At 39.4% G+C, this 26,253-nt stretch overlaps 1 protein-coding gene across 1 annotated transcript; it reads right to left on the reverse strand.

The window, feature by feature from the left end:
• Positions 1 to 2,996: 2,996 nt before the first annotated feature.
• On the reverse strand, positions 2,997 to 24,855 carry snx19b (sorting nexin 19b). The gene is made up of 11 exons (XM_030776823.1): positions 23,155 to 24,855; positions 22,736 to 22,874; positions 22,530 to 22,630; positions 21,458 to 21,577; positions 21,226 to 21,347; positions 21,025 to 21,118; positions 19,837 to 20,011; positions 17,572 to 17,701; positions 4,317 to 4,501; positions 3,765 to 3,852; positions 2,997 to 3,572 (listed from the first exon to the last, which is right to left on the reverse strand). The coding sequence occupies exons 1-11, from the start codon at positions 24,853 to 24,855 to the stop codon at positions 3,449 to 3,451; spliced, it is 2,979 nt and encodes a 992-aa protein (XP_030632683.1). The 3' UTR covers positions 2,997 to 3,448.
• Between the last annotated feature and the right edge of the window lie 1,398 nt (positions 24,856 to 26,253).

Consider the following 26,253-nt stretch of genomic DNA (forward strand, 5'->3'; position numbering starts at 1 on the left):
CTCTATTACGGTCATTTTGTGGCCAGGCAGATAACAATTTGTGGTGGAACCACACCAACTTTCAAATTACTCAGGAAACAAATCCACCATGTCCAGAGCAAGGCCTCCAGACACACAGACTCTGAAAAAAAAACTTATATATTGTTTTTTATCTCTATAAACCATCAGCACAATCCTATTATTTCATTTAAAGCTTAGACTGATTTAATCTATGTGTTGTTGGCAAATGAGGAACAATACCTTAGGTCACTATTCATACATCAAAAAGTCTAACAGCTTGATCAAAACAACCTGTAATTTCAAAACATATGCTGAAAGTGCGCTATTTTTTTCCAGTACAGACTCAAGTCCAATGGAAAGCTTTTCACGTACCCTCACATCTCTGGTAGTATTTCCATCAATGAAAATATTTAACTTTAAGTTGACATCAATCCATTATAGATCCATTTCCACTTATTTTGAAGCTTATTTTCATAATCTATATAATTTTGAGAAACAAATACGCTTCATGTCTGTGACAAGTTAATTTTAGCCACATTACTGCAGCACCGGAAAAGAACAATGATGTTATAAACTTAGAATTTTCACACATTCAAGGCGGTTTTTGTTTCAACATATAGTTTACTTTGGTGTGGCCACTGGCAGTGAGAAGCCTCATTTCTTCTCAAAGCTTTGGTCCTGAGGTGAGAGGCAGGATGGACAGAGCTATCATGTTTCCCAGCATCCTTAAACTTAGAGTGACATACTCACAGGAACCAAACCAGCAGTCAGAGACCATCAGAGGCATTAAAACCATTATTACATCAACATTTCTACCTGTTCTGCAGAGACGTTTGAACCAGAAATCGACCTGTTTTTGATGTGGAACCCTAACCCGTTGAGGGTTAAACTTGAATAATAGCACCATTTACAGAACTAAGCACCATATACAGAGCTAAGAGTCATCGAGAGGATTTAGCCTAATGATTCTTGAACGTAACTTAACGTAAAATATTTGCTTCAAAGGATACTTTGCCATAAAGAAGCCCAGGTACTTAGGTCAGCAGATGTAGCGTAATAAATTCAGCATAAGGCTCTAGTTAAACATATTCTCGTCAGGATCAGAGGAGGGAGCGGCGCTGTATTTTTGTTGGCTGCTCTGTTTGTTTATTTAACTCTTTACATAAACATGTCTTTCATCCTGAGGAGGATGCAAATGATCTATGAAAGATTGTAACACTTAGAGATCTCTGATCTAAATTGTTTTCTGAATTGTTTCAAGATGGTTCGCTGATATTTATTGTGTGGAAGAGCTCGGAGGAAAAAGTACACAGATGTTTAAATAATACATGAACCCAGCTTCATATAGTTCCTCACGCAGTACTAAAAACAGTCTCCGAGTGATACAATGGAAGCATTGTTCACGTAATAACTGAGTAACATCAGTTGAGAAGGAAATGTACAGATAAATGTACAAAGTCTTTAAATTCACGAGTATGTCTTAACCATCCATCATGATTCTTCATGAGATACTTTATACCCAAAATATGAAAGAAGTAGCTGCTCTAATATGGCAGTATGCGTGATGACTTAAACCACAAAGAAGGAAACAGTCAGCAACTATCTCCATTTTAAGTACTTTAACAATTTTATTTGAGTTTGAATCAATGACAACAGCAGGAGGCTAGAGACACCAGAAGTGCACATGATGGTGTGCTTTGGAAACACAGTAAATCACTGGCATATTGGTAAATAGTGCAACATTCAAGGCATGTACATTAATCATAGAACATTTAAATGTCAGAATGCTACTCAGTCACTGTCAGTGATAAATCATTGAATGGGGACAGCCATTAACTGTGCTCAACACCGAATAGGCAATCCCGGTCAGATTGTGTTGGTCAGTTCTCCCTGTATAACCTTGTAAAAAATGTTAAAATGTTAAAATCACAGCTTTCTAAACAACGACTGCATGCAAGTACAATTACGACTGGTAACAAGATAATACTCGTGGTAACGTTAAACGAACACAGGCAAAAGCAGTACAGTACACAACGACTGTGAATGCATGGAGAGAGATACGGAGCACAATTTAACAACCCAATGGATTTTAACATTAAGGAGTCAGTGTAAGCCTCTCCCATTTCAATTTACTGTTTTGAGATACATTAAGTCTGTTATCACCACTTTTACGACATGTTTCATAAAGAAAGACGAGATTGATTGACATATAAATTAAGGCAAAAATGTTTAAGTCATTGAATCTATGTTTAGAAGCTGAAGCTCAAGATACACATATGGTTCATTAAAACCATCAGAGCCTTACTATATTTTTATGTCACTGTGGACAAGATGATTTACTTCACTATTTACATTTAAACAAATGACAAATAAATAAACAAACAAATCAATAAATACACAGTATTAAATGAATAAAACATAACTACACAAAGTATAACAAGTATAATTAAAGGTGCATAATTGAATTCACAGAAATCAGATTGGAATTAGTGTAGGGGGGACAGATTCAGGACATCTCCACAACGTTTTAAGAGAGAGCTGTCTTCAACAGCATATTAAGACAATCAGAATTAAGACGACTGGTCTTTTTCAAGGGTCTCTTGGCGACTGTGTGAGACACTGTTTTTAAAGAGGATTCTTTCTCAATTATAGAATGTGTACATAAAATAGGCCTAATAATGTAACATCAAAAAAAGAAAGTAAAAAATAAACATGCCAACTGAATAACTAAGAACACATGCTATCACCTGTGTGCCCAACAGGAGACAGACTTAAGACAGTCACGGAGTAATTAGGATTACTGCAAGGAATGCATAACCAGCCATCATAATCAAGCACTTTAAAAGGCAGTGGTCATTAAACTACAGGTTTTCAGATGGAAAGGCAGCACAGTATCCCAAAAACAAAACAAAACAAAACACTCACAAAAAAAACCCAAATCATGACACACAAAACAAATGGCAAGGAAATGGTGACAAATTCCTCAATTACTCGTCTCTGTCTGCCAACATTAAGTTGCACCATGTACACTATTGTCTGTGATAAACCAAAGAGCGGTTACGCTTGTGTCAAGCCCATCTGAGATGAGTTTACTCAAAGCTGAAACAGGAACAAGGTGGATAAGGGATTAAGCAAACAAGTCTCCACTAAATTCAGATCCGGTACGTGGGGGATTTGTGTTTTGATAAACACAAAACAGGTGCCTGCTAATCAAAGTTGGCTTGTATGTGTATTATGTTTGAGACCTCAAAAAAACATCCAAATTGGACTCAGACCCAAGAGGTGCTTGCATCCAAAACTCAAATCTCAACGAGGGGTCACAGTTCTGTCTAATTCATTTGACCATACCTTTCCACTGTTTAAGTGCATTAAACAGCTGTGCACGTAGAAACATTTGCGTGTGTGTGTGTGTGTGTGTGTGTGTGTGTATGTGTGTTCCCAAGAGCTACTATGGTGGTAGCTTCTCTGCGTTTTTTGATAGGCTCTGTAGCAGGGTTTTTTGAAAGTCTTCATCAGACACTTCCGGAACGAGGAACTCAAGCAGCAGATCCCAGATACTGTACACAAGATGTCTGTACACAATCACAGCCACAAGTCAGATTAACAATGGCTCTCCCAAAAACATCAAAGTAACCTTTTTCATTACAATCAAATACAGGAGGATGTGTTAAAATCAGTGTACTATATTTACAAATATGGTACAAATAAATTTTACAGTCAGTGTGTGTGCGTGCAAGTGTGTGTGTGTGTGTAATCAAACTAACCTGTTTACAGAGGGGTCCTGTAGAGACTCCAACACAATCTGCCAAGAGTTTCTGTATTTCTCCGAGCCCAACACATCAGTGACAAGATCTGTAAACACACATCAATACAGCCAATGCAGCGTATCACAGCCGATATATAGCAACATGCCTCTGGGAAGACTAAATAATTAAGTTTCATTTAAAAAAAAATGTGACGGGGGGGTATTTCCTGCAAAACAGGGCTTGTATTTGGACAATGCATGCATGTTATTTAGGAATTGTGTCACGTTGCTGAGCTGCTAGCTGTGGAATGGATTGTCTCATCCTTCCGTTGCTGGGAGACCCTGAAGACGTGATGTGAAGGTGTATGATGTGTTCTTGTGTTAAGGGAAGGCACAGCAGTGTATGTACAGAACAATGTCCACATGTGTTGTGAGAACAGTATGTGATCATCTTATGTAATGACAACGAAGGGGAAATAGCCTAAGTATTTAATGAATGTAATGAATATGACTGGACAGCATATATGTGTGTGCATGAGATGTGTGTGCATGGAAGAGTCTATCTACCAACCTGGAAGCAGTTTCATCAGACACTGTAAACACTGTTGCTTGGTCTCTTCTTTCAGCTGCTGGCTGCGCTCAGGTCTTGGATGAGTTGGCAGATTGCCCCCAGGCCAAATGGCCTCCTGCACTACCCGTAGATAGAAAACCCAGTACTGCATACTCGTAAGGTTTGCCAAGCCCACCTCCAGCCACCTACAGGGCACAGCACACACAGTGTGTTAGAAACCTTGACTTGGAAACAATGTGTCCTCCATTTCACGAGCTGGTTCAATGCCAGGTGTCACTGTAACGAGAGGACACTCCAGCTCTGGGACCGCCTGTCACTGGGCACACAAATCTTAAAGTTTACTGTAGAATTCATTTCAAAGGTTAAATATTATTCTGTTCCCATGCAAAGATACAGAGCAAAACTATATATATTTTTACACACACACACACACACACACATATACTTGTGTGTGTAGGTGTGTGTGTGTGTGTGTGTGTGTGTGTGTGTGTGTGTGTGTGTGTGTATGTACTGTATATACTGGGCCATTTATTTTTGACAGTAACACAGCTCCAGATTGTATCCAAATATTACATTGCACGAGTGCATAATTTTACAACTTGAGTACTCCTTTCCTGAGAAATGATGGGGTTGGTCTCAGCACATAAAATTAATGATATGATATGAAGATAAGACTTGGTCTTACCTGATGCAGTGGTGAAGCATGGATGGTACCGATGATATTTTAACGTTATTGTTACCAACATTCTACAGTAGCCCAAGATAGACAGTTCAGTCCACAAAGTGGGTTTTTTCACTGAGAGTTCTTATTGTGGTAAGATATAGCGGCAGGGTTTTTTTTGTAAATTTGGTGAAACCTGGTCATCATTAGTCAGCCTAACCGATTAAAAAATTAGTCATATTTGCTTGCATCTGTTTGTTAACAACATTAATTTGTTTAGCTGCGTAAGTGTAGTAGTCTAGTCTATTATATGACAGACTTGATGTTAGAGCCATCCTTGAGGTAGTTTGAATGTTTGTTGTTAAAATGATGCAGCATCGAACTAGTATTGTTATAATATTTCAAAGCCATCTTGCATAATTTGCAGGCTATGTGAGAGCCATTTTCTGTTTTATCAAAGAACTTCACAACAACTGATTTACCCTTTTCTGCTGTCGCTATCCTTCCTCTTGTTTACCAAGAGCTCTATCTGGAAACTGAGTGCATGTGAGATCTAGCATCACGCAATTAATGAGTATTCGATGTTAATATAGAAATTCGACAATTGATGTAACTGTTCATGAACTCGAATGCTCGAGTACTCTGTGCAACCCTTAATATATACCTGTTCTCTAAATTTTGATATATGTGAGGTGATTTATTGCAATGGAGACAGAAGACAGGATAAGACACACCATAAGTATCTGAGTCTTGTTAAAAACATAAACTAAGCCAAAGAGGCTTTCTGGCAAGAGTCATTTAAAAAAAAAAAAGAATAGGATGAACAGAACAGGATGTTCTTTGATGCAGCCCTTATCTGACCACCAATTTTTCATTCATCAAACACACCCATAAACACACCCGGTTATGTGTCGTTCAGCAACTTGAAGATGCCAATCTTTGTTGAACGGCCTTGAAAGACGCTTTTTTATGGCAACAGTTCCAAAAAGCATCTGATGATAGATTTAGAGCTTGTGTCCTCTAGACTCAACCTCCTGAGCCATCTCCCTGACTGTCAATCAAAGCAAGAAGTATTTTCATCTGAAAGGTAGGTTTACCCCTGTCCATTATTGATCTAATTGTCTGGATGTTTTGTTCTAACCTTTATGTAACTAACACTTAGAACTGGAATTAAGACAAACAGTGGGAAAATACATAAAAGTACAGGAAAGTGAAAAGCAACATACGCGAAACATTTTTTGTAAAAGTTAACAGCACTGTTGCAAACCTGCTGAATGTTTTGAGGTCATAGATATCTTGTATCATCCAGCTATACGTGACTGGGTGACAAGAAGGCCAAAACAAAATGCTTTGTGTGTACGTGCATTGCTGTTAAGCCGTAAGCGCTTTCATGGCATGAGACAGAACATGGACTCTTAGACAACACAAGGTTATGGCTTTTTCCTGTTTTCCAGAATGGACATTACACTGGTACATCATCACATATATATGATGGTGAGTCAATATCCTGAACAGCAATGCAAGCAGCTGGATTCTACTTTGGCTCAGTTAATTAATTATTACAGCAGGACGGAAACACACCATAACTAATGTAATTCCAAAGGTAACTAAGACTAAACACATGGCATAACCTACTCAAATGTTCTGTTCACTGTAAAAGCATTCGCCAAACATATACCTTGTGGAAAAGAATAAATGTTGACCCTCAGATGACGGTCCTATGTAATATTTGCTTTCAAATCATGCCTTTGCAAGACAAAACATTCTACAAAATTAAATTGGATTTTGTCTTGTTGGTACCATTAAACAACGGAATAACACATAGCAGATGCTATTACATAAAGGATTAAAAAAAACTGAAAGAATATCTTTTCCAGGCCAAATGTTTGCAAAAGTTTGTGGCAAATTTGGAATGCTTTAATTCAATTATTTAATAGAGCAGGTCTGTATTTTCACTCATAGCTGATTTTTTTTTTTTTTTTTAGAAAATCAGAAATGGTCTGGAAAGGTTTCTCACTGAGATCTTTTCCAGCTTTACTATTAATCCTGCGTGGAACATTTTATTAGGGACAGTCTTTGAGTGCTGGCCTTCTGACATCTATAAGCCATGATGATCATATAAATTCTACACAAACAGGGTGTGAGGATCAGGCCTGGATGGAGATGTCAGCAGCAGGAACATCCTCTAAAGGAGCCAGCAGTTTGAGATAGACAGAAAAGTTACACTTTGATGGTCTAAGAATCAGTTATGAAATGCTTATTTGCGATCCATTCAATCGAGTTATCAGCCCTTGTGTAATCCCAGAAGGCACTCAAATACCATTGCCATCTGAGAAAACAACTGATCTCACCTCTTGTGCAGCTTCTCCACTGACCAGCACACTGGTCTACCAGTACAACTCCATCTTTTTCCTCAGTTACTGGTTTATTTTGGCAAATATCACTGTATTCTGACAATAATAAGTGTCGGTGCCACACCACACACCATTCAACAGAGAAAGCCTAAGAGCTTAACATATTAACATGTTAGTCGTGTATGCATAACCACAAAAAAAAAAGCAACCACACACAGTCATCTTGATATTTAGATGAAATCTGTTTTCCCCAAATCCAGCTCTCTCCAAAATACTGCTCTCTCTCTCTCTCTCTCTCTCTCTCTGTGTATGTGTGTGTGTCCTGAGAGAGTCAGTACAGGCATACACAGAGCTGTGTTTTATGCTTGAAGGAGGCAGCTTTAACTTCAGCTTCTCCTACAAGTCATTGGGGAGAGGTCTGTAAACCCAACTCTGCACTATTTCATGGTTACGGAGGTGCTCCTGCAGGTTCTCAAACACTTCCATAAACTGTGATGTCTTTCCCAGTGAGCTTCAACTGAAGTTAGAGCTCATGTTTCAGCAATCTGGGGCTCACATCATAAACTGAGCTTTTATTTGGATATTTTTTTTTTTTTGGTCCCACCAGGAACATTTGTTTGCAAGTCAAAATATTAAATAGTTAAGATGCATTGGAGCATGTCTTACAGTAGTCGATTAGAAAGGGAGGTGTGTGTAAACATCAGGGTGTGCCTTGTGTGAAGTTCTTGCTGGTGTATTTGAAATGTATTGGAATGTATTACTGTTACCATGCCTATTACTTTTGTGTGTCTGATATCAATCAATTCATTAAGCTTTGGGCTTAAATCGCAGGGTTACCCTGAAATCTTGTCAGTCATCAGACTTTCATAAATGTTTTTTTTTTTTTTGTACATTCAGTTAGCCCCGAAGAGGGCTAAAAACTGCCAAGGAATGCTAATAGATCCAAAGCAAAGCGTTACGCTAGACCTGCCAGTACCCTTTAAAGAAGCAAATGTTGAAATATTTACATGAAGTGATGGAACAGAACCTCTTTGCAATCACCACTAGCTCATTTCATCCCTCTCATTCCGGTGCAGCAGCTTGTAAAATGCAGCCAGTTTTGACGGCGTCAACCTTTGCGAAAGCCATGCGATATTAGCAGGGAATACATTTCTCAGCGTGAAGGGAGCGGGGCAACAAAAAGAGCTACTGTGGGATCATTGAACCCAATTTTGAACATTTCAAATGTTAATAAGGGCCTTGATTTTTTCTGACACTCCAAAAACACAAATATGATAAGTATATTTCATCTGGAAACCAGCCTAACGGGAGTCTGAAATTCGCTTGGAAAAGATGAGACTGCCAGAGCACACAGTTGGGTGGTTACTGGAACTGAAATGCAGTCACAGAAAGTCAAAAAGACATTCAAGTCATTAACTGTCATGCCACGAACAAAGATGAATATCGAAAATAATTCAAAATGTCAGGTCTTACGCTGACATGATTCAACTTTTTCCACTATTTCTAATTAGTTAATGGGTAGATTTATATTACGGTTTGAGCACCCGTCCCACTCTAGACAGCAGAGGAGAGTGCTGAGTGACATTACCACTATGACAATTTACATTTTTCAAACTGTGGGCTCACTGTCAAATAAATGGATTCAGTTTTGAAGTATCTTAGTGCTAAAACGTTATCTGAGGCCTTCTCGTATTCAGAGTTAAAATTACATTATATCCTCCTCACAAACATCAGCGTTCAATTTTGGCATGTTGAAGGATACGTATTTTAGAACAGTATCTCTCCAGAGATTTCGTTAAAATTCGTACCAGTATTATTGCTTCTTGACTTTGTGTCTGTCTGGCAGCATGACAGAGAGATGTCATCCACTTAAAGTCATTAAGTCATTTTGTTGATTACTGTAACTTAAATCAAGAGTTCTGTCGAAAAAAATAAGTATAAAAATAACAAATATTTAATCAGGTTGTATCTCTTAAAAGAACTCTTAAAACTATGTGAAAAACAGATTTCACATCATTTTAATACTGGAATACTGATTACCTAAGCATTCAGCATCAACGAATCTTCTAAATATTTAATATTTACAGTATGCTGTACTGATCTCAACACTTCATTTCCAAATATCTAACCTCATTCAGGTAAACATACTTTTTCCTTTAAAAAAAAAACAACAACAACTTGCAACAGTCAAGTAAACACAAAAGAGAAAACTAACTGAGGGTGTAAAAATGCCATATAAAGGAAAAAGATTGATGGTTCAGTGCAGGTGCCCGTAAGTTACTCTTTTTCAGGGATCCTTGTCTAAATTCAAGCTAAAATGAAACTAGCTCAGCGCTCCTCTTCTTACTAAATGGAATATGTTGACCTGTCTGGGCAGCCAAAAGCTGAATTGCATCTATTTATTTTAGAGAATAATCAAATTCTCAGTGGTCTGGTTTCTGAGCCAGCCTTTAAACAAATCATTGCATGTTAACAAGCTGTTTCAAACCCACTGGAACATTGGATTGAAACAGACAGCTCTCCCAAACCCAGCTTAACTGGTTTACTTCAGATTAATCCATCTCTGTCAACATGAAGGAGACATTTTAATACAAGAACACATTTCTCTTCAACAGTTTAATTAGAGGTCCAGAATAAGGTTCAAACGGATCTTGTTATAGACTCCTCTGTTTTTAACAAAAGAACTTTGATGTAACTGAGATTGAAGGAAAACAAACACATATATTTACTGAGAGCTTAACAGGGCTCATTATGACAGTCTGTGCTAGAAGCTGAAGTACCTTCGGATTGACCTGCTGTTGGTTGCTGATGAGTGCTACAGTGATTCCAGCTTTAGGACTTGGATCTACAAACATTCGGGAGGCTATCAGCTGGAAGTAATTGTTGCAAATCAGATTCATCCTTACAATAACACAGATTACGTTTACAGCTGCACGCCATCCTTTGGCTAATATACTATCAAAACCTTTGACACCCTTGTTAAATGACATTCTATTCGCAGCATCTTGTATATACAAAATGTACTCCTTATTCTGGAGTTAGGTACAGATACAGTTCTGTAAATTATTTCAGCGTTGTGATGCGTTGGATAACATTAGAAGAGGAACGCCTATGAGGAAAGGAAAGAAATTCATAGCTAAATAAGATGGATGACAACTTTGAGGACACACCCTAAAAGGACAGGACCTGAGCGCTGCTTCGATATGACTTACAAAGTGTTTCCATTATAAAATCACGAAACTTGACAAATTCAATTTGTAAATAAAAGAATAACGTGGGGCCTTTTTTTTTTTGTTCAGAAAAAAAAAGAGATGGGAGATTTCGCCTGATGTCAACTTCATTTAGGGAAAATACACCACAAACTTTTGTAACAACCTCAATTTAATTTTACAAGAGCCAAGTCTCTGTTTAAATTTTTTCTTGCCTCATGCAGCCAAGTGTTCCTTAGAAGATGCCTGTGTAGAGCCCAGCAAAAAAAAAAACAAACACACCAAAAAAAAAAAAAAAATCAATGAAATAATCAAAGCACCTGAATTTTCTGAAGAATTTCTACAAGCAATGAGAGACATCAACAGTCTCTTGAGATATTCACAACGAGAACAAAAAGACTGTGCCTGACTACAGCCAAGACTTATTTACTGTCTGGGTTCACACTCAGGAAGGGCCAAGCGGGCCAACTGAGCATGACTGTAAGCCTGGCCGCCGAAGAGATGCGGGTGAGAGGACTCTTAGAATCTGACCTGGTAATAACCGAGACCATTGTCTCAAAGTCTAGAACATCTGAAGGACACAGAGACAGCGGGGGACGCCTCCTCACAATTCCTCAGACGCCCTTTTTCATTTCTGGCGGGTCAGGGCGATGTGGGAGAAAGCGTCGAGCTGTGTTCACACTGGCCAGAAACCTGCTGTTTCATTCCTGCTCTGGTCCACAGTAATTACATGTCAAGCAGCTGCTCAAAGTGGCTGGAGTGGCAGACAATGGCACAGCAGAGCTAGAATCTGCAAACCCAATAAATGTAATGACTTCAACTCTACGTGGGGCTAAGCTCATCTATACAAAGGATCAGGGGGGCAATGGTATGGGTCCTCTTTTCAGATAAGGCAGTGGGACAGTAATAAAGATAATAAGAGTAACAAGAGCATTGTGTGTGTGTGTGTGTGTGTGTGTGTGTGTATCAGCACTGACTGACGAAAGATTTGTGGGAGATAATTCTGGTCATTTTGCATTACCACAGCCATCACTGAAGAGCTAAACACCACACTCTGTTAAAGCAGGTTCAGTATTGCACTCTGTCATACCAGACATTAAAAATATTAAGCAATTTATGCTAACACTTGAAATTGTTTAGTGGGAAATACAGCAACAGTGAATGTGAACTAAACATAGACCAGTATTAGTAAGTATCAGAGTACAACTGAGTGCATATGAAAATGATCCAGTTCTCTCAAGATAACCTTTTCACATTTCTTTCATAACGTCTGGATTTCAGTTGTTTGCGTTCTTCAGCGTTTGCTGCCACCATGTGGTTTCACAAACCCTTCATCCTCTTCAATCTTTGTGATATTTTATGTAACAAATACTGCTGAATTCAAGGTCTGTCTTTTATGATTTTACGTGCCATGTCTATAGTGTCAGAGGATGGTGTTTACAAATCAGAATCGCAATACTGCTATTCAGCGAAAGAATGAAATCCACCCTTCCTGTGAGCAACAGCAGTGTAGACAGAAATTGAGGTTTGTCCTAAACACCCTCCCACATCAGCTGGCTCCAGTGAGAGAGAGAGAGAGAGAGAGAGAGAGAGAGAGAGAGAGACACAAACAAGTCTAAGCTGATCTCCATAGTTCCTGGAACCAGCCTGATTATTAGAGATTAGACTCTGGGCGGCATCCCCAAATAAAGTTATTCTCTCACAGTGTCCTAAGATCCCAGATAACTGGGGTGAGTCAGCCTGTTCTTCCATTGTTCACATTCCATCTCCGTACACTCTATGTTAAAAATAACCTGCGACGAGTGCTATTGAGCTTTTCTTAACACAGCCCCTTCGGATGTGGAAACTATGGACTGTGGACCAAGTATGTATTCTCAACTGAATTAAGGTGTTATTATCAAATTCTTCAGGTCCATTCAATACTGATGAAATAATAATAATAATAATAATAACAATAATAATAATTATGATAATAATGATTAAAAAAAGCATCAGTACATGGGTTGTATTTCTACTTAAGCGAAGCATGATCTTCTCCTCAGTAGGCTCTTCTCATTTTAGATCATTCTGGAAAACAGTGTCTGGTGTCCTAATCGTACTGCCACTCTCATGGAGGTTTGTAAGGCGCGCCCATCATACCGTTAAACATTCAGTTGACTTTCCAGCACTTACATTTATAGTCATCTGGGAGAACTGGGAGAGGCCAGTCTGCTTGGTGCCAGAGTGGCCGCGGACACTTAGTTAACCCACTTTACCCCCTTTGTGCAGCTGTGCTGTGATACCAGAAATGCAATCACAAATCAATAACAGTAAGAGTGTGAGTGGTAGAGAGCGGTGCAAATGTAGACCTGTGTTGATTTTTAGACAAACAAGGCCTGATCATTACCATAAAAGCCAGAAAATGTCATCATTTCAACCAATAATTTACTTCTAAATGTTTGTACTTCAGAAAGGAAGAACAAACTATAAACACAGCAGCGTGTTAAACACAAAAAAAAGCCAGCCACGGTATCACTCCTGAATGTTCCTTCTACAGTGTGAAAGATAAATTATTTGGCAAAGACTTTTTATTCCAAATAACTGCAAGTCATTATGTGCACAACAAACTTGTACACTTTCCTACAACAAGAGGAAGATATGACACAAATGTTTATACTTAACTTTTGGCTGAACATTACCATTTCTGGTCAGAGAGACTTTGCAAGTCCCAATCAAAATTACCCTGCACGTCTCTAGAACTAGATGTCAGAATATAGCTATGCCCTTCATTTAAGAGCGGCTAATGAATCTCTTAATCCAGACGAGGGCTGGAAAAAAAAAAACAAAAAAAAAAAAACTTAAGTCAGAGGAAGGGCACTGGCTTGACGGCTTCATATCAGTGACTGTTAATGACAAGCGTGTTTATCACAAGTCGGTTTTATGTTACCAACACAGCTCATGTTACCGGTCGTGAACTGTCTGGGGTTATGGACTTCAGCGAGCTAACCGAGTTAACCACAAGCACTGCCGGATGTATTTGATACTCCCTGGAAATGAATTTGATGCAGTGGGTTCCTGATTCACAGATATAGAATCTACCAAACACCTAAAGTGATGAAAGGGATTTACCCTAGAGTAAGCACACTCAGGAGTCTGGTGGAGAAGTCTGTCACAACTCTGACATTTGTGGTCGAGCTGTCCAGACGTTTTCCACTGAACCACTGAGGTCCAATTTAGCTGACTTAGGACATGGTTGGGAGAAGTTGTCTCTTCCAAAGTGCTGCTCTACGCATCAAAATTTAACATAACATCAATATATGCATGTAGAAGGCACTGTTAGCTCCCACTGTTCAGAATGCAACACCCCCTGTATTGTTTGTACTGAGTGTGTTACACAAGAGTTTCCTAGAAGCTTGCGAAACCCAATTTACTGTAAACCAGTGACCCACCGCAGTTGCTATGGACTCTGAACAAAACCTACTTATAGAGATACGGGGCTTCCTACAGGCTTTTACAATGCTGTTCTTCCACAAATGGGAGATACTCTCATAATTCAACTGCGTGTGGCATGCTGAGTCCCAATATCTCCAGGCTATGAAAATATCTCTGTCAGGTTCACAGTTGAGGGACATCTATTTTGGGGCCAGTATATCAAGACGAACAGCTGAAAACTCTCGTGTCAGTGGAAAGCATAGGTTATTTCACAATGACGTGCCTGGAGAAGGCACAAAATCTGCCATTTATTGCAATTTTCTAATGATGAGCTCTGCTAGACCAGGCGCTCTCTCCATGGAAAGAAAAATACATCTTATCATCAACTCCTGAATGGCAGTTTAAGAGTAAGACAGGGAGCCAGTGCAAGCAATTTTGTTTGAAAGGACATTAATGAAACTTGTGTATCCACAGTTTTCGTCGCTGTTAACGGATCTCAACCACCACCTGAACGTGCCACAGGAAACAAATGAGCCATTTCTCGTACCTAAACATCACACCGCGCGTCTGTTTCTGTGTCTTAGATGACCGCAGATTTGAGATTTTAAATGAGCAAATTATGAATATAACTATAAACCAAAATCCTGAACCTAAAGAGAAAAAGAGTGATACAGAAACACAGATACGATCTCACTCCATTAAAACGTGTATCCTTCGCGTATACCACCTGATTCTAAACCTGTGTGCTTTACTGGCCACCCTCTTACGTCTTCGGAATTACAAAAGTGACTTCAGGCTACATCTGTACTCTCCGCAGACATGGTCATTGCTGAATTGAGCAGCGGAAAAAAAACTCTTTCAATTACAGAAAAACAGAATGTTTTTCACTGCGGCTGAAACCGAAGCAGACTGCTTTGCCTCGGTGGCCGTCCCAGGAGAGCTATTAACTCTGAGGTAAATAAGGTACAGTTTTGGGGGGGTGGAGGGGTGTTGTTGAAAGCTTTAAAGCCCACACTCTTCATTTCCTTCATCAAGCCGTCTTTGACACCGACAGCTTCAGTCATTTTTTATGATCATAATAATATTACTGTCCAAAAATAAACACAATCATGTCAGTGCACAGCAGGTGCAGGGAGATGAGGGATACACTACGGAATAAAATACAACTGTGAGTTTTCACTCCTCTGAGAGGATCGTCACTCAAAGTCAGTTATGCATTGCTCTGTGTTAGACTGAGCTCTTTGAGGATAACTAACTACAGTGTGAACAGTGAGATCGCTATTACAAAACACTGAACTGAAAGTGTAAACCGCTCCTGAGATGACGTGGCTACACATGGGTAGCCACCTTCAATTACAAAAAAGGCCAAGAGTGTGAATCAAGTTTCCTTCAGCTTTGGTTGAAGTAATTAGGCGCTTGCGCACCGGAGGAACTTTTCCATAGTTATTAGAACCGTTGGAGAATGTTTGAGGATTCAAAATTGGCTTTGGATGATTAAAAATTCCTCTTCTAAACAGGTGGCTATCTAAAGAATCCCACATATCTCACTGCACACACCAGCTGTAGGCTCTGCCGTTAATCCGGACTTAACGTTTTCAATCTTATTTATAAGGATTGGGAGACAGATCATACATCTCTCTGACGACACAATTTAGTTGTGCTGCACAAGTGCAGACAGCATGTTTTAATGTGACCCAGCTGACAAAGTTTTGACACTTTTCACTTCCACTGGTCCTTACATAAAAACTGTCAATTCCACTTGCATGTAGACAATTTGACACAGGACCTGGCTTCGAACTGCCAGCCAAACTTAAAGGCAACTGAATTTATTTAACATTACAACTAGTCATCACCCGAAGGTGAACCAACATTTGCACTGCAAGGACTTTTAAAGGACCATCCATTTCCAAATCATGAAATCTGTGAATTCAAAAGACTCATGGTTGTCAGTTTACGATTGCATTTTGAGGGATGCGCAAATGTCAGTTAAGATACTGAACTGCAGCCTTCTAAACCTGGTTCTTTTGAAACATTTCAACACTGAAAACAGCAAAGTCTAGAGATTTTCTACAATCGCTTGCTATACATAAAAGGGGTTCATATATGATTCATTCATAATATCTGGCACTCGGTGGTTTCTTTCGTTCCCCAAATGTTACTCTAAAGGCGAGTGTTTCGTCAAACCTTGCCCCACTTTCCACTCTGTAACATTGTGCCAAAGCCCAGAGGCCTGTTTATGAGACCCAAGGCCCAGCCAGATTCACCACACAGACTTACACCGCTGTCTCTGACAAAGGCTAGAACCTGTCTCCAGGCAAATGCTCTCAGACGACTGGCATGGATCAGGTCTCTGTGGCCCAAATCCCCCTAGTGTTTTACCACATGTGTGTCACATTAAATCATACAAGTCTAATTTCTTGCTACACTCTGTAAAACGGTTTTATAGCAAATTATAACAGAATCTACAGTATAATAAGCCGGCTATTTCTGCAGAACGCTTTCAAGAGCCATCAAACTATTAGACTAAAAATTTCACTTGATTGGTTGATTGCGATGAATATAACCTAGACTAAAATTGCATGCTCTCCTAAATAGACCAGTGCCGATGACATAAGTCTATTGGTGAATAGCGCTAGAGACTTGAGAGACGTTTTGGCTGATTGGTTGAAGCGTGAATGCAGTGCCAGTATGTCATACAACCACTCTAACGCTAGACGTATGCTGACGCAAATTCCCAATAAAACAAACAGTTTATGGCTCTGTGGACTTATCAGCAATGTCTAAAGCAGCATAATGGTCTACTGTGTCATTATTCCCACAGAACTATCCCTCTGAACCAAAACAGAAAATCAACTATCTCTGAATATAGTGGAACAACTTTTAAAATCCCTTGTTAAACATGCAAATAACAACTGTCTGAATTTATTTATGGAGGTATTATAAAGACTAAACCAAAAGCACAATGGAAGATTTTTTTTTTTTTTTCTTTAAATGAAAAGACTTCAGAATTTCTTCATCAAAGCGAATTCATGACATTCACATGCACGTTTGACCTCTCTGATGACATAGTCCAAAACGTTATCAAATTGCTATGAATCCTGCCTAAAAATGTTCGGATCATTAGATGTTTGTGTGATCTTCTGGCATTATACGTATCTAGTCTCAGCCAAGACAATAATTCTTTATATGAAACAATAATAATAGTGTATTTATGGAGAATGTTTACCCTATTATTTTTAATGATGGTGTTGATTTCTCTTTTTTTTTGTGCTAGCTGTTCTTCGGGCACTAATACAGCTTATTTTATGTACATGTGGTGCCACGTATTAGGAATACCATAGGGTTTTAATTTCAGCTTCTTGCATTTATTGGTAAATCCAAGCTGTATAATCACTGAACTCATTTATAGGGGATTAATGATTCACCTGTGAAATACCTTTTAACTTAATCATATGCTTGACCCTTTCTGCATGCTTTTTGTCCTTCCCTGTTTTGTTTAAACCCAACACTTTAAGAGCAAAATTCATAATGTTACATAAAAAATCATAAAAAGAGGAAATAGAGTTGCATATACACACACACACACACACACACACGTGTTTATGCACACATATACATACCTGTCAATAAGGGTTCCGAATAGAAGTCTGATGCTTTTCTGGATGTTCTCTGTGCACAACCAGCCCCACTGATCCTTCATCAGCAGACACAAGATATCCAGGACAGTGTCGGCCAGCACCATCTCTGTCACTGTCACAACAAACACAGTTACACTCAGGCCAAACACCATCAGACAGATATACAGAGACACACAAGTGCACGCTGGGAGTTTGAAACATGGGAAATATCACCTTCATTACTAAACAAGACTTAACTTTTGCGGTTTGTGTCACTGAGCTTGTTTTCATTGTTTATGTGTGAGGGGAGCCTTGGGACAGTGCACACCAATATGTTTAGACAATGAAGTCACAGCAAACTTTTGAATTACTCATTGAAGTGAAAGGGTCTGATGTAGCTGCTATTAGTGATTGTGTTTTGCTTTCAAAAAGAACAAGTCTTTTGCATGAACCATTTCTAAACTATGTTCATTCACGGAGGCTTTGTGAGGAGGGTTTGCATACAAATATTAAAAGTGAATTTTAGAATGTTAAAATTAATTTCAAATGTCATTCTTTATGCAGATAAAATAATCATTATATCAATATCATTTTAGCATTCATGCAGCATGGAAGTTTAGATGCTGGGTTTCAAATGATGTTCAACAGAAAAATACTTTTCAGAAAACTGTATACCCCAGTCTGAGATACCATTATGTGAAAAATGAAAGAAGCAAATGATTTTTTCAAAAAAACAAATGATGTTTTTTCACATTTTGACATTAAAATATCAATGATTTCATGAGCATATTTTATGTCTTAACAAGAAATCAGTCAAATCCTTCAGCTCCTCTAATTAGCGTATTAGTTTTTTAAGTCACAAGCATCTGTCTGTGTAAAATAGGGAAGTAAATATGGCGGTGGTAATTTTGACCACATTTGACTCATGACTGGATTATCTAAATTCACAAATCACTGCCTAACTATACGCCTCTCATGGGTCAGTATTTCACTAAATTTTGATTAAAATCAAATGGTCTGAAGTTCCAAAGATGATTGATTACATATGGAACGAACCTGCGAGCCTGTAAAAATGTTGTTAAACGCTGCCCTCTAGAGTCACTATAAATCCATTGCACTTAAGTTTTAGCTGTGCTGTTTATACCTAAGTGTTCTAAAAAAACGCCACTGGAATGCCATGGCAAATCTACAACAAAAATATGACTAATCCACTCTAACGATGAGTGTTTACTTCAAACACATGATGTGCAGATGCTGAGTCCAGGTCATTTGAAGCCTTATCTCTGCTCTTGTATTTATTCCATCAAAACCGACTGATATTACCCATGTATATATGTGTCATTTATTCAAAGGAGAAAGGATAAAACAAAAAGAACAATATAAACGGACAAAGTTCTTAGATGGTTTGACAGGTTTAAAGCGGTATATTGTATTCATGACCCATACCACACCTGTTTCTAAAACAAGTTCAGAGATGCTGATAAAATATTCATGATGAGTCTTATCTGATGTGTTTTCATTTTCAGGTGGAAATCCCAGTACTGTCTGAGTTTTTGTTGATGAGGTGAATCTAAGATTAATCTTGGTCACCAGAACAATACATGTCACGCAAGCAGTCTGTGATAAACCAAAATACGAGGAACTGTCTCCCTTCTGATGCACGTACACACTCTTTTGGTTTCCAAATGCAATTGATTTATCAGTTTTGCAATCCATTGAACGAATTACCCTAATTCCCATTTTTTCAGTTTTGCTTTCGTCCTGAAAAAACCAAGTCACGCTTTTCAAATACTTTCTCAACACTGAGTGAAGAGAAACTTTTCTAGATGTCAAAATTGCTCAAATCACAACATGCTCATATCTGTAATACCAATTCCCTTTACACTGAATGAACTGTATTACATTAGCAAGACAGACCTGATGTCACTGGTCAGCCAAGGGGCTCTGTGAGCTCTGTGTGCGAGCCAGAGAATATCCAACAAAGAAATTATTCTTAGCATTTCAATGGACTACAGCCCTCTTAAGAATTTAGTACAGAAACTCATTTTAGATCAGTCCAATCCAGACCAAATATGAGATAACTACACGGGTAATAAAACTGCAGTTGACCTTGATGGCAATACAATCAGTGTACTCATCCAAATGTACATACATATGCACACAGTCATTAAACAGCAGCTTCCTCCAGACCTCCGCCCCTTTTGACATAGTCATGCACTACCACCTTAGTCTTCTTCTCACCACTGATTACTGCACACACACACTTACTTGAGTTTTGGGTGAGTGGATCATTTCTTGGACATCCGCAGGTCTCCAGCTCTGCTCTGGATGACAGAATCCCCTCTCTCTCCCCACTGGCATCCCGCACTGCTGTCCTACTTGTAAGACGCTCCTGCTCTGCAATAAAGTTCTCAAGCCCACTCATTGAGAGGCCGTTAAAAACCTTTTTAAAAAAAAAGGACGAGACCGGACAGAAGAGATTACTCCATTGGCTCGAAACCCCAAATTTTTTTTTGAAACAAATACGACAAAATATGAATATTTATTAACTAATTCTGAGTTGGGCTGACCTTTGTCCATAGAAAGGGTTCAATTAACATTGAGGCAAACGTATACATATTTTGAATTCACAGTGGTGGGATACTAAATCAGAATGAGAGTCTTCAGTTCTCTGAGGAATGGAAAAGATGGAAGTCTGCCCTGTACTGCATTGTAAATTCTAGATCATTCCATAAAGATATAATGATGCTCAGTTTGACTGAGGAGAACATGGAAGATGTTTGACCTGGTCCTGGTGTTCCTGACACAGCTCTTGAATCTGTTTACTAAGAAGTATAATGTCGCTGTCATTCTGGAATATACTACTGTCTGCAGGAAAGCATGTTAGTATCATAAGTAACATGTGGCAGCTAAAATGGTTTTGTATTCCTTAACCGTAATGTGACCATGTACAGTAAAAGCCGGACCCAGTGACTCCCAAGAGATGGCTGGACGCTTCCACTGGCTCTCTCCAAACAGCTCAACAGACCATACAAGTTCCTTAGGGGTTTATGTTTCTCCAGTACGTTTCTATATATTAGTTTGTCCCATAGGGTTTTAATTACACTACATTGCACTATTATCCTTTTTAAGTGTCTGTCTATCTATCTTCGGCTGTGTGTTTTGGTTGGCTCCCGTTGCTTTTCTTTCCTGATGGACCACTCTTTGGTTTATGTCATTCTGATTTTCAACACAGTTCTATTTGACCTATTCAATAGTTTTGTCATGTGGCAAAATTGGGAACTCTTCAAATATCTCACATCACTGACAACACATTAGATCTCTTATGTTATTTTGCCAGTCAAACAAAAAAAGTACAGACCTGAAGACAATTTTTAAAGCAACACTGTAAATCAGAAATGAATATAACTTCAGTCCCTTATCTTCAGAATTTTTTTAAGTTTAAAATACACTTACAGTGCTTCCCTCATCGAAGCAGTACAACACCTTGGGTTTCATGTCTGAAACATTAAGAGCAGGGGCTATTTTGCTCGAGAATCTCATTCTGGATCTGAAAAAAGGAGAAACGGAAGCAAATCCTCACTGTTGCAATATATTTACCATTTGTTTTCATATGTTATCACTTTGCCATAAACCATTTAGCATATATAAACTCACTTGGATTTCTTATCACATGTGGCTTTCCCATCAGGCTCAGTGTCCATGTCATCAGTGGGGCTCTGTGGCTCTGAGCGAGGGAAGGCTGTCTTCAGTGTGTCTACTATAGCATTCACCACAATCTGACAATCCATAGATCACAAGATTACAGGCAGGCCTCCACTCATCGAGAAAAAGCCATGTGACATAAGCATGATGCACCTGTGTATCTACTGGAGTGAGATTGGGTCACCTTGTCTATGCGTGACACAATGAATGGCTTCTTCACAAACGCGATTCTCGCGTCGGTATTCAGAGCGAGGAACTCTTGCATTTCTTCGCTGTTGGCAGTTTCAGGTATGGCACAGAGTTGCTGAGACACAAAAAGTAGGCAAATTACACATAATTTTATATATATATATATATATACACACACACATAAAATATGCTATTTTAACAGTATATGATTTGGCTTAACATGTCATATGTGCAGACACTCCTAATAACAATGAGGAGTTGGTCGCCGTAATAGCGAGATTCATTCAAACATAATTTCATCCTCTGTCTGAAATACTGCATACATTGGATTGGCCTGTGAAGACTTGGCCCTTATCCAGACAAGTGAAAACACGCTGTAGAAGCATACCATATTTGGCACGGTAACAGATGGTAAAAACTCAAAGCACATTTTAAGCGAAACTGGTTAACCACAAAAGACAGCCAATGTCATCGAGTTTCACATAGGTTCTATGAGAAACTGAAATACTTTCAGTTTGCTGTGTGAGTGATACCATATACTTGGCACATATACATGCTTATCTGTCCTTAGCCCACCCCCATGTGTGTTTTTTTTGTTTTTTTGTGGGTGACCAAGAGATTACAAAGAACTGAACAGATGCTTGAGAAAGAAGGGTATGATAGTTTGTGACTGTCACTGCAAACCGATGCTTCTCTGATGCATTTAAGGTAAATATTTGCCCTGGAATAGGTGCTGCTAACAACCAAAACCTATTTCTGCAGAAGTGAAATCATGGATTGGTGATGTGAAAATGTACAACTACCAAATACAGAGTGGTCTGGGTATGTAGATAAGCACAAATATGTTCCACTTCTTGTAAATCACCTACAGCAGTAAGGCAAGTGAGCCTTTCCTGAAAATCTCTTGGGTATGGGACAAAGAACAAATGCTTAGGGAAAAAAAAAGAAATGAAACATACTGTGGTGCACTGATGTACTCTGTAAACCACTCCCATCCCATCCCATAATATTCCAGTGGCATTAGAAGTTTTTGAAGAAAGTATTTATTATTAACTTAGGCAACTCACCTTGAGGAATGTCTCCAGTAAACTTTTCCTGGCCTCAACTTTGTCACTATCCATGTTCCCAAATGGAAGGTCAGGGAAAATTTTCTTTGGTCCTTTAACATCTAAATGTGGCAAAATGGCATGAGAAAGTCATGACTACATGTAACTAAAAACAGTGAAACACGAGAAAAAGTCATTCCCTTACTGCTACTGTGTTATAATCTTACTTTTAAGTATTTTTCGCAATTCTGGTTTCTCCTCCAAACGAGTCTGTAGGTTGAGGAATTCACTGTATCGTCGATTGACCATGTGATAAGCGACCGGTTGCAAGGATCCAGGGTTGTCTGAGTCTACAGCTGTTTCATACTGCAAAATGACTGCATCCGTTAACACCCAAATACAAAAAAAAAAGGAACACAAGAACATCTACAAGAGAACAACAAAATAAATGCTAAAAAAGATTTTCTTTGTCACTTTGCACTGTGCTCAATAACAACTTTGCACTCTGCTGTCACCAGCAGACAATGTGAAACTCATGTTAAGAGTACTGTAGAATAATAGCTATTAAACAAGTCATGATTTTCAACAATTTGTGAGGCAGCTTTTAGCTTGCCATTTTGTAGATTAAGATCTGAAGGGAACTCACTTTGACTGTGTAGAGAGTGTAGGGATGTGAGCCTGTGCCCCTGTGCTCCTTAGCTGTAATGGTTCCTGTGATGCGGAGGTTCTGAATGATAACTGGGCCTTCTGGGCTGTTGAGGGGCTCAAAGTTGAAACTGGACAGTGACATCACCCCTGCGGTAGGCGAAGACGTCTGAAGGGGAGTTGTCACAGACAGTTCATTGGGGTTTCCGGGCCCAGACTGTTCCACACCCATCATCTCTTTTTCTGCATTTGTGTTTACCCTGTCGGGTTCACTGATACTACTGAGGCTTGATGATGGTTCCTCTATCAGCGCAGGCGTGTCTGCAATGACATCGGTCTGGTATTGCTGCTCTGAGACCGGTAGCTTTGGACAAGACGCTCCTGTTAGGTTGGAATAGCCTGGGACCTCATCTTCCAGGTCCAAAACACTATCTGTTGGAGTTGGACATTCTGTAAGTCTGCCTGTCAGAACCTCCTCTGAACCTATGAGAACCAGAGATTCCATTGAGCTCTTCTTAAAATCAATCAGAGGAGAGTCCAAGTCAGAGTCAGTTTCTTGGTAGAATGGATTGGACTTGCCGGGTCTGAGATAGTCTCTTGAGATGCAACCTGGATTTGGTATGGTAAATGGTTTGGTCTGTTTTGGCTCCTCCTCCACATTCGGTGGGCAATACAGTTCTGTGGCATCAATCACATCATAAGCAGCCAATTCAGGAGTCAGACCCTCCGTTCCAACTGGTTTGTCAGGCTTGACTTTTAAAGGTAGAGAAGAGGGGATTTCAAGATTCCGTTGGGTCTCTTCCTGACATACTACCAGTTGTGGTGGTAGTGGTAAGGGTGGTGGTGCAGGGGGTGGAGTTTCCACTGGTGCTATTGCCTTTGAGGCTGGCTCACTGGACTTTGTGAAGGAATCAACAATCAACATGTTCAACCAATCAGGGTCAGACAGCTTAGAAATGAGTGGCAAAAGGACATTGCACGTGATTAGCTCTCCCACCACAAACCTTCCTGTCCTGGTTTCAAGGTGAGGCACAGGGACAAGGACGTGCAAAAGTAAATCAACAATGGCTCTGGCATAATTGATCTCCGCGGCAGAGCTTTTGAGAGCTGGGTGAGGTGTGCACGATTTACTATATACTTTCCAAAGGCTCCCATTTGTGTTCTCATCACAGCCTTGTTTTTCCAACTCTACCATAAGTTCCTTTGCCTTTAAATAACTATGAAGGTGGCATCCACACAGATTCAACACTCTCTGGGTTAAACGTTTCCTATCTATTCTCCTTGCCCTGACTTTCAACTCCATTGCCATAGAAACCATGGCATTTTGAACTTCAATCTCAAACTCACGTTCTGATGACACAGTGCTGTACCATGAGGACACAAAGTCTCTAATGATCTTGCAAACTGTATTGTGGATCTCATGGTCCAGTTGTTGTTCACTCTCTGCTGAGGGAGGGATCCTCTCTAGTCGTACAAAACGTTCCAGGTGAACAACGCTTTTAGAGTCCAGGACAGCCTGAGAGCCTAACCAACCACCCAATACCACCAGCAGACTTGTGAACAGACAAAGAAGCCACACATTCACCAATAAGTGAAAAAGTATCATCCAGCCCAGGAACATCCCAAAACCAAGAAGTCTCCTTTGTCCCAGAAGCTCTGACAAGGCCCATGGACCTGGGTTTGGAGCTTCGTGCTGTGACATGACACTGGTTGAGGGGCACCTGTGAAAATTGCATTTGTCTGAGACAAGATTCAAAAATCAAAACAACACCTTATAGAGTACGTTCGAGAGAAGTGTTTCGTCCCCATTAGTTACACTGACATAGTACTAAACAGTCCCTTCACTGGTAACAAATGTTCCGGGTTGCTCAGCAGACTTAATTCAGACGTTTTGCTTGCGTTTACTGGGACGTTAGCGAAACAATCAGTTAAACAATTCGTCCAAAATGCTATTAACTAATAAGTACATAATTAGCTAAACTTTCGTTATCATGAAACAACACAAGGGAAAAGACACATACTCACTGAACACTCGTTCATGCTCAAAGCATGCATCATTCTAGCTAGTGAGATGGTGTAAAGGATGAAAGGCTAGTTGGCGTTAGCGACATGTCCCTTCTCTGAACTAGCCACTAATCGTTTATTCATTAATGTAGGGGTCTTACAGCGGTAGTTTTAGCAGGTAATATCTATTCAACGATATTAATAGAAATCGCTTACCGTGATGGTATACAGACAAATGTATTCAACTCATAATATATTGGGGGAAACTAGGTAGTATAAGATTACGGAGCTATAATTCTTATCGGTACCTTTCATGTCGTTTTGTTTACTTCCTCCTTTACTCCATGACGTAGCAAGGCTCGCGAGAACCAAACGAATGACGTTATCAGAAGAGTTAGCAGCGCGCAGACGACAGTTTTTTCTTTCTTCGGCAGAACTCCTGTAAAGCCTTTGATACGGTCGAGAGTAATTTCATTTGTATGACATTGATTTCCTTGGAGTAGGAAGACAATTGCACACTGTATTAAAACATTATGTAATTATACTCAGCGAGAGCAGTGTGAATTATTTTTCGCAGTAGTACACAAGTCGAAACTTCATGTGGTCTCCCAGTCTCCACAGGGAAGATATCCTAGTGGCAAATAGCAGTTCATAAAACCATTACACAAAAGAAGCTTTAAGATGAAGAATTATATTAATAGAGAAACCTAAATATCTAAATATTTATAGATAAATAAACAACACTTCTGGCCTCTCACTAGAGGACAGAATTCCAGAGAGTGAAGTTGACCTAAACCTTTTGTAGCCTACCCTTTCTGTGAAAGGAGCGCTGCAGTACTTTCATCATCGTCTGTGTTAACTCTTCAAGAAGTCTAGTCACTTCCAAGCTTGAACTTAAATCAGTAAATACCAGTCCCATACACACAGCAGGACCTGCCAGGAATTTCAGGACAAGACACATGCAGTGTAGTGATATCATGGTGTGTACCACAGCTGTGTAAAAAAAAAAAAAAAAATTGACGAATGAATGGAGATTCTTGTATGTCCTTGCTCCGCTTGTCAATCCTGATTCTTTCTAGGTGCTTCACTACAACTG

Source organism: Chanos chanos, chromosome 6, assembly GCF_902362185.1.
Source record: "Chanos chanos chromosome 6, fChaCha1.1, whole genome shotgun sequence".
Lineage (NCBI taxonomy): Eukaryota > Metazoa > Chordata > Actinopteri > Gonorynchiformes > Chanidae > Chanos > Chanos chanos.

Coding starts and splice junctions, on each gene's coding strand:
- snx19b (XM_030776823.1), bottom strand. CDS start 24,855: ATGTCACAGCACGAAGCTCCAAACCCAGGTCCATGGGCCTTGTCAGAG. Junction 21,348..21,457: donor TTGTGTCACGCATAGACAAG/GTGACCCAATCT, acceptor ATGGATTGTCAG/ATTGTGGTGAATGCTATAGT. Junction 20,012..21,024: donor GCTTCGATGAGGGAAGCACT/GTAAGTGTATTT, acceptor TTTTTTAAAAAG/GTTTTTAACGGCCTCTCAAT.